Below are 13,275 nucleotides of genomic sequence, written 5' to 3' on the forward strand. Positions count from 1 at the left end.
TCCTATAGTAAAGAGACCTTAGAAGGTCCTCCATATTGAGCAGCCATTTCTGTGACTCTCATACTGAATTTGCACCGGGGTTCCAACACACTGAATTCTCATCGAAATGTGTCCTCTATTTCTGCGGTTTCCTACTAGGTAACCTACTATCATTGCTGAGCAGTTTCATGAGGCATCTCTTTCTTGCTTTGGGATAGTTGATTCAGATTGGATGGGTCAGTAGAATAAGTCCGTTTTCCGATCATTCTGGGTTTTGTTGCGTTAGACTTTAGTGTACGGGGGGGGTTACTAAGCCAGTGTGGTTTGCGAAGTTCAGATGCCTTTTTTTCACCTTTTTGTATATCTTGGCTAGCCATGATTTTTTTCTGTGATTTCTGACAGAGGCCACCCATCCTGGTGTTGAATCTGTAACACCTGTATGGGAGTTTGTAGCTGTCAGCAAATTATTTATTTATTTATTTACAGTTTCTTATATAGCGCAGCAGATTCCGTTGCGCTTTACAATAGTAAGCATCAGCTGTTCTTCATTGTGGCTGCTGGGTACGGGGCTAATGTACTTAGACCTGTGCAAATATCAGATAGATTAATTTTCTGCCGCTTTTGGCACAAACTCTGCCCTCTGTTCCAGTTGGGCCATGTTTTTCTCCTCACTAAGCCTACTTTACAAGCCAGTGTTGTTTCTTGTTTTATTCTGAAAAAGGACATTGTGTTTCTGGCTTTTTGTCCTCCTGATCCTGACATTCCTGCAAAATATAAAAGCTTGCATTTGCATGTGGAGTCAATACAAGGCAAATTTGTCACCAGTTATAGTTGTAACTAATACAAAAAAGGGCAAGTAACAATGGGACAAAAACATTACCCAGGACTGCACTGGTAGATTGTCGCATATCAACATAAGTAAATCAGTGTATGAATCTGTATACCAAACACAACGGAACTTGTTGTGGAAAAAAAGCCACGGATGCTTCATACAAATTCATAGTTGCACAGAGATAACAAATCAATCATTGCATTATACTTCATGAAATCATATTGTGATTAAGACTCACATTCAAGACACATAAAAGATGCTCAGTCCAAGCTAGATCGCACGGGACCTGGCGTGCCAAGATTGCTGCTTGTCCAAGTGTATGGAGGACACATTTAGGGGGGTATTCAATCGCTGTCGTATTACTGGTTTTGTCGAGATCATCTTCTTTTCCGACAGAACAAGTTGTCATATTGCCTTTGCCTTTTCATTGTTTTTCGGACTGAATCCATCTGCCAGTTTTTGGTTTTCGTATCTCTCGACGGTCGAAATGTATGTTTCTCAACTCTATTTTACCATTTTGTCGAGTTGGAGTTTAGAAAATTGGCATGAACCTATTCAATCTGAAGTTGTCGAGTTGGTTTAGACAGTTTTTAGTCATGATTACGACAATTTGAACTAGACAGTTTTTTCTTTTGGGAGCAGCCTTTGTACATCAAAATCTTGATGGATTTTTATTCTCCGACCTCTCCTGGTCCCGGTTCTGAATCTGGTTCTGGTCCTTGTTGTGGTACTGGTTCTGGTATCCATTCTGGTATCAGAATATGGTTCTGGTCCTTGTTCTGGTACCGATTCTGGTTCTGGTATCAGTTCTGGTTCTGGTGCCGGTTCTGGTCCCTATTCAGCTCCTATTACAGCTCTGCAGTTAGACATAATGGCACCAAACCCATACAGAGCAGGGATTTATATAGAGCAGGGAAGGTGAGTTAGGGATGACTATTTTTCGCAACATTGGTCCAAACTCGATAGGAGGCATTAGGACAGTTTCAAACTGTGAATAGGTGGAAAACGTGACTGTCGAGTTAAGAACTGACAGGCAAGCAAAAAGAACCAGTACGACCAGGATTGAATACCCTTAGCCTTTAACCCCTTCCTGACAGAGCCAGTTTTTGCGTTCCTGACAGAGCCCTTTTTTTCAAATCTGACATGTCTCACTTAAGTGGGGATAACTTTTTTTTGCTTTTACTTATCCCAGTGATTTTGAGATTGTTTTTTCGTGACACATTGTACTTCAAATTAGTGGTAAATTTGGGTCGATACAGTCTGTGTTTTTTTGTGAAAAATACCAAAATGTTGTGAAAAAATGGAAAATTTTGCAATTTGCAAAATGTTAAATTTTCTGCTTGTGAGACAAATAATCATACCACTCAAAATAGTTAATAACTAACATAGACCATATGTCTACTTTATGTTTCCATCATTATTTCAACTTCCTTTTAATTTTTTTGGACACTAGGAGGCTTACAATATGAATAGCAAATTCTCAAATTTTCAAGAAAATTTCAAACACTGATTTTTTTAGGGACCAGTTCAGTTCTGATGTGACTTTGAGGGACTTGTATGTGAGACACCCCCATAAATGATACCATTTCAAAAACTGCACCCCTCACAGTATTCAAAACAGCATTTTGGAAGTTTGTTAACCCTTTAGGTGTTTCACAGGAATTAAAACAAAGTGTAGGTGAAATTTCAAAATTTCATTTTTTTTGCAGATTTGCAATTTTAATAAATTTTTCTAAGGAACACAGTACATTTTACTAGAGAAATGTGACTAAAAATTGATTCCCCCAATTCTTTTGTTTTCATAAATATCCTATATGTGGCCCTAGTGTGCACGTTGACCAAACCACAGGCTTCATAATAGAAGGAGCACCTATTTGATTTTGGAGCCTCCTTTTTATGAGATTATTTTTTAGGCACCATGTAGGTTTCTAGGCACCATAAGATGCTAAAAGTTAGGAACCCCCCCACAAGTGACCCCATTTTGCAAACTACACCCCTCAGGGAATTCATCTAGGGGTATAGTGTACATTTAAAACCCCCAGGGGTTTCACCAATTGTGGTACAACTGGGCAGTGAAAATGAAAAATTACATTTTTTACACAAAAATGCAGTTCTGGCTCAAAATTTTTCATTTTCAGAAGGTATGAAGGAGAAAAAGCACCCCAAAATCTGTGCCCCAATTTCTCCCGAGTACGGCAATGCCTCACATGTGACCAAAAAATACCATTTGGGTGCATGGCAGGACTCAGAAGGGAAGGAGTGATTTTTGGATTTTGCAGCTCAGATTCTGGTGGAATTTTGGTGGGTGCTATGTCGCATTAGCAAGACCCCCCAAGCACCAATACAGTGGAACCCCCCCACAAGTGACCCCATTTTGCAAACTACACCCCTCAGGGAATTCATCTAGGGGTATAGTGTACATTTCAAACCCCCAGGGGTTTCACCAATTTTGATACAAGTGGGCAGTAAAAATGAAAAATTACATTTTTTTACACAAAAATGCAGTTCTGGCTCAAAATTTTTCATTTTCAAAAGGTATGAAGGAGAAAGAGCACCCCAAAATCTGTGCCCCACTTTCTCCCGAGTACGGCAATGCCTCACATGTGACCAAAAAATACCAGTTGGGTGCATGGCAGGACTCAGAAGGGAAGGAGTGATTTTTGGATTTTGCAGCACAGATTTTGGTGGAATGAATGGTGGGTGCTATGTTGCACCAATACAGTGGAACCCCCCCACAAGTCACCCCATTTTGCAAAGTACACCCCTCAGGGAATTCATCTAGGGGTATAGTGTACATTTCAAACCCCCAGGGGTTTCACCAATTTTGATACAAATGGGCAGTGAAAATGAAAAATTACATTTTTTTACACAAAAATGCAGTTCTGGCTCAAAATTTTTCATTTTCAGAAGGTATGAAGGAGAAAAAGCACCCCAAAATCTGTGCCCCAATTTCTCCCGAGTACGGCAATGCCTCACATGTGACCAAAAAATACCAGTTGGGTGCATGGCAGGACTCAGAAGGGAAGGAGTGATTTTTGGATTTTGCAGCTCAGATTCTGGTGGAATTTTGGTGGGTGCTATGTCGCATTAGCAAGACCCCCCAAGCACCAATACAGTGGAACCCCCCCACAAGTGACCCCATTTTGCAAACTACACCCCTCAGGGAATTCATCTAGGGGTATAGTGTACATTTCAAACCCCCAGGGGTTTCACCAATTTTGATACAAGTGGGCAGTGAAAATGAAAAATTACATTTTTTTACACAAAAATGCAGTTCTGGCTCAAAATTTTTCATTTTCAAAAGGTATGAAGGAGAAAAAGCACCCCAAAATCTGTGCCCCAATTTCTCCCGAGTACGGCAATGCCTCACATGTGACCAAAAAATACCAGTTGGGTGCATGGCAGGACTCAGAAGGGAAGGAGTGATTTTTGGATTTTGCAGCACAGATTTTGGTGGAATGAATGGTGGGTGCTATGTTGCACCAATACAGTGGAACCCCCCCACAAGTCACCCCATTTTGCAAAGTACACCCCTCAGGTAATTCATCTAGGGGTATAGTGTACATTTCAAACCCCCAGGGGTTTCACCAATTTTGATACAAGTGGGCAGTGAAAATGAAAAATTAAATTTTTTTTACACAAAAATGCAGTTCTGGCTCAAAATTTTTCATTTTCAGAAGGTATGAAGGAGAAAAAGCACCCCAAAATCTGTGCCCCAATTTCTCCCGAGTACGGCAATGCCTCACATGTGACCAAAAAATACCAGTTGGGTGCATGGCAGGACTCAGAAGGGAAGGAGTGATTTTTGGATTTTGCAGCTCAGATTCTGGTGGAATTTTGGTGGGTGCTATGTCGCATTAGCAAGACCCCCCAAGCACCAATACAGTGGAACCCCCCCACAAGTGACCCCATTTTGCAAACTACACCCCTCAGGGAATTCATCTAGGGGTATAGTGTACATTTCAAACCCCCAGGGGTTTCACCAATTTTGATACAAGTGGGCAGTGAAAATGAAAAATTACATTTTTTAACACAAAAATGCAGTTCTGGCTCAAAATTTTTCATTTTCAGAAGGTATGAAGGAGAAAAAGCACCCCAAAATATGTGCCCCAATTTCTCCCGAGTACGGCAATGCCTCACATGTGACCAAAAAATACCAGTTGGGTGCATGGCAGGACTCAGAAGGGAAGGAGTGATTTTTGGATTTTGCAGCTCAGATTCTGGTGGAATTTTGGTGGGTGCTATGTCGCATTAGCAAGACCCCCCAAGCACCAATACAGTGGAACCCCCCCACAAGTGACCCCATTTTGCAAACTACACCCCTCAGGGAATTCATCTAGGGGTATAGTGTACATTTCAAACCCCCAGGGGTTTCACCAATTTTGATACAAGTGGGCAGTGAAAATGAAAAATTACATTTTTTACACAAAAATGCAGTTCTGGCTCAAAATTTTTCATTTTCAGAAGGTATGAAGGAGAAAAAGCACCCCAAAATCTGTGCCCCAATTTCTCCCGAGTACGGCAATGCCTCACATGTGACCAAAAAATACCAGTTGGGTTCATGGCAGGACTCAGAAGGGAAGGAGTGATTTTTGGATTTTGCAGCTCAGATTCTGGTGGAATTTTGGTGGGTGCTATGTCGCATTAGCAAGACCCCCCAAGCACCAATACAGTGGAACCCCCCCACAAGTGACCCCATTTTGCAAACTACACCCCTCAGGGAATTCATCTAGGGGTATAGTGTACATTTCAAACCCCCAGGGGTTTCACCAATTTTGATACAAGTGGGCAGTGAAAATGAAAAATTACATTTTTTACACAAAAATGCAGTTCTGGCTCAAAATTTTTCATTTTCAGAAGGTATGAAGGAGAAAAAGCACCCCAAAATCTGTGCCCCAATTTCTCCCGAGTACGGCAATGCCTCACATGTGACCAAAAAATACCAGTTGGGTTCATGGCAGGACTCAGAAGGGAAGGAGTGATTTTTGGATTTTGCAGCACAGATTTTGGTGGAATGAATGGTGGGTGCTATGTTGCACCAATACAGTGGAACCCCCCCACAAGTCACCCCATTTTGCAAAGTACACCCCTCAGGGAATTCATCTAGGGGTATAGTGTACATTTCAAACCCCCAGGGGTTTCACCAATTTTGATACAAGTGGGCAGTGAAAATGAAAAATTACATTTCTTTACACAAAAATGCAGTTCTGGCTCAAAATTTTTCATTTTCAGAAGGTATGAAGGAGAAAAAGCACCCCAAAATCTGTGCCCCAATTTCTCCCGAGTACGGCAATGCCTCATGTGTGACCAAAAAGTGGCAGGACTCAGAAGGGAAGGAGTGATATTTGGATTTTGCAGCACAAATTCTGGTGGAATGATGGTGGGTGCTATGTCGCATTAGCAAGACCCCCAAAGCACCAATACAGTGGAACCCCCCCACAAGTGACCCCATTTTGCAAACTACACCCCTCAGGGAATTCATCTAGGGGTATAGTGTACATTTCAAACCCCCAGGGGTTTCACCAATTTTGATACAAGTGGGCAGTGAAAATGAAAAATTACATTTTTTTACACAAAAATGCAGTTCTGGCTCAAAATTTTTCATTTTCAAAAGGTATGAAGGAGAAAAAGCACCCCAAAATCTGTGCCCCAATTTCTCCAGAGTACGGCAATGCCTCACATGTGACCAAAAAATACCAGTTGGGTGCATGGCAGGACTCAGAAGGGAAGGAGTGATTTTTGGATTTTGCGGCTCAGATTCTGGTGGAATGAATGGTGGGTGCTATGTGGCATTAGCAAGACCCCCGAAGCACGGTGAAATTATGAACCTAATAATCCATAGATGTGTGGTATATTTTAAAACACTCCTTTATACATAGGCCGGGTTTGTCGGGGCAAGTGTCACACTGAAAAATAGTTTGCTTTCTTATTCCCTTTTTATAGCAAACTTTGCACCTTTTTTGTGTCCTGCCCTTTTTTCCAGTGGAGGGGATTTCATCAGGAAAATGCTGCCCTGGTACAATACGGGGGCCAGTACTAGAAGTACTGGGGCCCTCTGCCTGCTGGTTCCCAAATATTAGGCCCTTTATGACTTCCTCTTGAAAGTGCATAAATGTCCCCCTCTGGCCGGTAGAACGGAATAGCACGTAAGCGTTATACAGTGCCATCTGGATGATATACACGGCCAGCTTCTTGTACCAGATTTTTGTTTTCCGCAGGGCACTGTACGGCTTCAGTACCTGATCTGAAAGATCCACTCCGCCCATGTACCTATTGTAATCCAGGATACAATTAGGTTTTGAGGTGTGGGTACTGGTACCTCGTACAGGGACGGAGGTGGTACTGTCTCCGTGAATTGTTGTCAGTATAAGGACATCCCTCTTGTCCTTATATTTGACCAACAACATATTTTCGGTGCATATTCCCCTGCTTTCACCCCTTCTCATTACTTGGGCAATGTGCGTTTTTGGGAGGCCTCTTTGGTTCTTGCGCACAGTACCGCAAGCTGCTGTACCTCTTGAACCAAGGGCCTTAAACAGGGGGATGCTGGTGTAAAAGTTATCCACATAGAGGTGATAACCTTTATCCAGGAAGGGGTGCACTAAATCCCAGACAATTTTTCCACTAACACCTACGAGGGAGGGGGGGCATTCTGGCGGTTCAATTCTTGAATCCTTCCCTTCATATACCCTAAACCTGTGAGTGTACCCTGAGGTGCTTTCACACAGCTTATACATTTTTATGCCATACCTTGCCCTCTTACTGGGAAGGTACTGGCGGAATTTAACCCTTCCTTTAAAATGTATAAGGGACTCGTCTATGCAAATGAATTTATCTGGGATGTACATGTCTTCAAATTTGGCACTGAAATGATCAATGACCGGCCTGACTTTGAATAGCCGGTCAAAGGTGGGATCATCTCTGGGTGGGCACTGTGCATTATCGTTGTAATGCAAAAATTTAAGGATCGTCTCAAATCGAGCCCGGGGCATGGCCATACGGTAAAATGGGGTGCTGTACAGAACATCTGTACTCCAATATTGCCTAATTTCTGGCTTTTTTACTATGCCCATATGAAACACCAGACCCCAAAACGTCATCATCTCTACTGCATCTACAGGGGTCCACCTAGCAAATGATGACGTGGGGTTTTGAGCAATAAACTGCTGGGCATATAAATTAGTTTGGTCCACCATTAAATTTATAAAATCATCAGAGAAAAATAATTTGAAAAAGTCAATTTCTCTGAGACCTGTGGAATCAAATTGGATTCCTGGCATGGCCAAAAACTCAGGAACCTGGGGCTCAAAATTGTCTGGTGGTGGGGTCCATACGAGATCAATTATTGGGGGGGGGGGGTCTCAGCTGCTCTACGGGGACGTCTTTGAGGGGGTCCCTCATCACCAGAGGAGGAAGAGGAGCTTAAGGCGAATCCTTCAAATTCCCCGCTCGCATCACTGGCTGTGTCAGAGTCAGAAGCAAGCATGGCATATGCCTCCTCCACTGAATACATTCTTCTGGATGACTGGGATGACATTTGGGATGACATTTGGGATGACATTTGGGATGCCATTTTTATTTTTGTGTTACTGGTAGTGAAATGTTTCAACACGTGTATAGTGTAGGGGGGGGGTACAAACTTTATTTCAACCTGGGGGGAATGTAGTGTGTAATGTGTATGTAGTGCAAAAAAAAAAAATACTTTATACCAAAAAAAAAATTGAAGGGGTTAAAAAAAAAAAAAAATTGAAGGGGTTAAAAAAAAAAAATTGAAGGGGTTAAAAAAAAAAAAGGTCCTGCGCCAAAAATTGAGCACAGATGTTGGTCAGTAACGTCTGTCACTGAACAGCGCTCAAAGGCAACAGGAATTTGATCAAAAAAAAAAAAAAATAGATCAACCCTGTGCCGAAAAAGCTGATCAGTGATGTACGTCACTGATCAGCGCACAGTGGCCACAGGACACCCACAAAATCACAGTGTGTGTAAAAAAAAAATTTAAAAAAGAAAAAAGGTGATCAGTGATGCGACACTGATTACCAGTGAGGGGCAGCAGGTGCACAACCTTTGGTGCAACTGACAGTGCAACTGGCAGCAACTGACAGGTATATATATAAAAAAAACAAAACCTCTGCACCCCCAAAAAGTTGCTGATCACCTCAGATATAGTGATCAGCACAAAAGGCGGGGGCAGCAGACACAAAATTTAGCACTCTCTATCACTCTCTGTCACTATCTCTCACTATCTCTCACTATCTATCACTATCTATCACTATCTATCACTCTAGGACACTAAAAAACCTGCACCCCCAAAAAGGGGGGGTAGCAGACACAAAATATACACTCTCTATCACTCTCTGTCACTATCTCTCTCTATCTCTCTATCTCTCACTATCTATCACTATCTATCACTATCTATCACTCTATCAGGTCAGTATCACGGCAGATGGGCACGGTGACCGCTCTGCACGCTACTCCAGACCGGAATGGCGTCTGCAGCGCAGTCACCGTTAGTTTAAATGTCGCGCCTTGGCTGTGATTGGCTGTCGGTCCGACGGACCAATCACAGCCTTGGGGGCAGGTGGGGTGAGGGTGGGGTGAGGTGTCATCGTCACCGATGACCCCCTCATGCCCCCTGACGCCCGGCGGTGATTGACACCTGTGTTACCGAGCGTCTGATTCGCTGGTAACACAGGAAAACGCTGTGAATGGCTGTTCACACTGAACAGCCAATCACAGCGATCGCCGACGGGGGGGCGGCATCGCAGCCCCCCCTGGGCATGCAGGGACATGTCTGCTGTCAGGGACAGCAGACATCGTCCCTCTGTCACTGCGTCTCTAGACGCAGTGACAGTTTAAAGTCATGACGTACATTTATGCCATGTGTCGGGAAGTACCTCCCGGCCATGACGTAAATGTACGTCAAATGTCGGGAAGGGGTTAATGATGTATCAAAGCTTCATCTAGTTTATTACCTATATATGTAATTGCTTACTCATACTATTTTTTGGAAGTGAATGTACTGTATTTACTCATATGCTAATGAGGAGCACCACATGTGTCCACTGCACTTGTTCATATTATAACTAATTGTTTTGGTCCTTTTAGGGTGATCCTGGACCACCAGGTTTTGCAGGCAACCCAGGCACTAAAGGGGATGCAGGAAACCCTGGGTTGCCCGGTTTACCAGGAGTTCCAGGACCTAAAGGCGATGCAGGTGTCCCAGGATTTTCAGGTATCATCACTTTGTTTAAATCACAAAATATCTGATAGACATGATGTCACTCTGGTCTGTCCTGGTTTGTATGGGTCCTGTCTTCACCTCCTGATTACAGTACTTACTGTAAGTGTCACTGTATTCCTTATGTTTTGATAATAAATACTAACCTCCTGTGCAAGAGTCAGATCAAAAGACAATTCTTGAAAATATCTATTATTCAAAAATGAATGTATATTGTTCCAGAGTAGCTCAAATAGCCATCCAATAAGGACCTATTGACTTTACACAATAGTCTAACCCCAAATGTCTTTCATCTTCATATTATCTTGAGTTGGATATTCACAACATTATTAAGAAAATCTATATTGGTCGTGTTTATAATATATCGCATTCATAAGTCACCCTCTGACATCACTGTCATTTCTTCATTTTCATTTTTTAGGTGCTCCAGGACTTCCTGGATCAAAAGGACTCGATGGGCCTCCAGGGAACCCTGGTGGGCCAGGCTCTCCAGGACCAAGGGGTAAGAAATGAGAAAAAGATGTAATGTTAGTGGTGATGCTGTCGACATTCAATATGTTGATGGCTTGATACCGACAACAGATTGGCAACACTGTTATAATGTTATTTAAAGCATTGTAATGGTGTAAACATGTTTGTAAAGTTTCATGTATAAGCTATAATGCCAACACTTAAAAGGATTTCAATAACATTTTAAATCTCCATTTGATATCATGCTGCTGACCTATTGATTGTCAACAGCATGAACTTTGACAAAGTAAATACTTACCATAAGCAATAGCTATAAAGTGACAAGTAAAACAGTGTTTTTCAACCGCTGTGCCATCAAGTGAGTGGGACACTTTGGGGCAATCCACATTGAAACCAGTCGACACTGGCATACATTCTCTCCTTTGTTCTGCCTGGCACAGACTCTGTTCTGTACTTAACTGTGTTCATCTGGGCACCATAGAGGACAGTGCACTTCCAGGCATCTGCAGCATTAGCATATTTTTGCACATCCCCTGCATACAGAATCATAGATACAAACGCATCAGGATACATCTCTGAATCAGCATGCACACAATGTATAATCTGCTGCTAGGCCAGAAACTATGCACCTCTGTCACTGTCTGCACATTGTTAATGTCTGTTGAAACCATTCAGGTTTTTTCTGGTTCTTGCGCTAGCCGGCATTGTTCTCTCTTTCCATATACACTCTCTCGATTTGCTTACCAAAAACTGTGTCATCATTCAGCAAAGGGTACTGTATTATACATCATTGCTGTAGCTCATATATGGAAAATACACAGAGTACTGTTATGTGCATAGAGAGGATTTGGTAATCCGTCTCTCTGCCATTCAGTTCCTGACCATTATATAAAGGAAAGACTCTGATACTCCATAGAGAAACAGAATAGAGACCGTGGTACAGTCCACAAACATCTTAGTGAATAGCATGGAACGTGGACTGGGGAATGAAGGATCCTGCAGAATGCCTAAAAAGTCATGTACGCATATAAGCGCATTGAGTCCTAATGGAGAAAGTGCTATATTAAAAACATTATTATTATTTGAAAAGCTAATAGACATTCCACTGAGTTGATTCTCTAAAATAGTTTCAGAAGTTGATCAACACGTATTTTTTATAGGAAACAAACCTGGTGGCAACTGGCAGTAACACTTACATGGCAAAGTAGTCATCTTTTCATTGGCACACTATAATAAAGCATGTTCATTTTGGGTAGGGTGCGGCTGGACTTACACGTGTTGCCCCTGGTTCTCTTGTGCAGTAACATAGATCTCTAATCTTACTGGAAATTCCATACTGTTACCAATATGTTTCACTACTTTGCTCTGAGGTTTCTGAATGTGGGAGTAAACCTGTGCCTTGTTCCCTTTCATCTGATATTCTTGCCACATTGCTTGAATAGTAAAGGTCTGGTATGGGTAACCTATTCTAGACTGACGTACATACGTAATGTTTCATTTACCCAATTTTTATTTTATTAATTGTAGGAGATTCAGGTCGTCCTGGGCCTCCAGGAGCTCCAGGCGAAAAGGGTCAACCGGGCCAAGACGGAATTCCTGGGCCTGCTGGTCTTAAAGGAGAGCCAGGTCAGTATTTGTCAAGCATGTTTTCAATGTATTATACGCCTTGAGCTTTTATAAATGCATATGTCTGTGTTTCAGGATTACCCGGATTCGGGTCACCAGGCCTTCCAGGAAATCCTGGTAGTCCAGGTAAGGTTTCTGCTTCATTCATTTATATACTGTACAGTCCCATAATTAGTACACTATGCTTTTACCCTGAAGCCAATGGGTATTTTTTATTACATTGTATTTGTTTTTGATTGTGTAGCAGCCATATCTAATTCATTCAGTGGTAAAAGACAAAGATGCTCTATCATTTCATCAGTGTATAACTAAGGACAAGAGGAGTGTGATGGGAATAGGACTTTACTTCAGCTATAGACATATAATTACAACTACTTATTGACTAGATGTTACACTATTGCTTTAAGTAAAAACGTTATGTGCTACTTGCAGGTGCAAAGGGTGACCCAGGATTTTCTGGATCTCCCGGATCTCCTGGATTTCCCGGCCCCAAAGGAGACAGTGGTTTTTCTGGGCGCCCAGGTTCCCCAGGACCACCAGGACAACCAGGTCTCCCCGGACAAGCAACACAGGGTCCTAAAGGGAATCCAGGACCTGCTGGACCTCCTGGACGACTAGGTAAGAACATTTATTATCACATGGACATGGATATTACTTTTGCTGCCAGCTGCTACTTCTCAGACTTGTTTAAACTTAAGAAATCATTTCTAAAACTCTAGTGGTCTCATCAATGCCTCTCTGTAATATTTTCATATGCATACATTTTCTCTAATTCCCCAAAACTATTTTGAAGCAGTCTGTATTGTATTGCTGTACTTTGATTGCTTACACCATGCTGCCTGTACTTTATTAGTGATTGGCCTGCATTCTATTGCATTTCATGAACAAGAGACCACTGATGACTGTTTCTGATATAGCGGCTGCCTGTATTTGGCACCATCCGTAGCGGGGTTCTCTCTTTCCTGCTCTGAAACAGTAACAGCTGCCAGCAAAAGACAGAGCACTTGTTTTTAGCATGATGTCACTGAAATGAGCTAGTGAGCACAAATATAGCCTTGGCACAGCCTGTGGCAACTGAATGTGTTTATGGTCACCCAGTCAATGAATATAGCGAGCACGTGTGTCAACA

The 13,275-nt window shown here is 42.3% G+C and overlaps 1 protein-coding gene across 1 annotated transcript in view; it reads left to right on the forward strand.

The window, feature by feature from the left end:
* The window catches only part of COL4A5 (collagen type IV alpha 5 chain), a 175,710-nt gene that overhangs the window by 126,145 nt on the left and 36,290 nt on the right, over nt 1–13,275 (forward strand). Inside the window, exons 37-41 of the mRNA XM_083159363.1 lie at nt 9,917–10,043; nt 10,471–10,551; nt 12,048–12,146; nt 12,222–12,272; nt 12,579–12,764. Of these exons, the coding sequence (XP_083015489.1) occupies nt 9,917–10,043; nt 10,471–10,551; nt 12,048–12,146; nt 12,222–12,272; nt 12,579–12,764 (544 nt within the window). The remainder of the gene's footprint in view (nt 1–9,916; nt 10,044–10,470; nt 10,552–12,047; nt 12,147–12,221; nt 12,273–12,578; nt 12,765–13,275) is intronic.

This window comes from Crinia signifera, chromosome 9 (assembly GCF_055691185.1).
Source record: "Crinia signifera chromosome 9, ASM5569118v1, whole genome shotgun sequence".
NCBI classification, from domain to species: domain Eukaryota; kingdom Metazoa; phylum Chordata; class Amphibia; order Anura; family Myobatrachidae; genus Crinia; species Crinia signifera.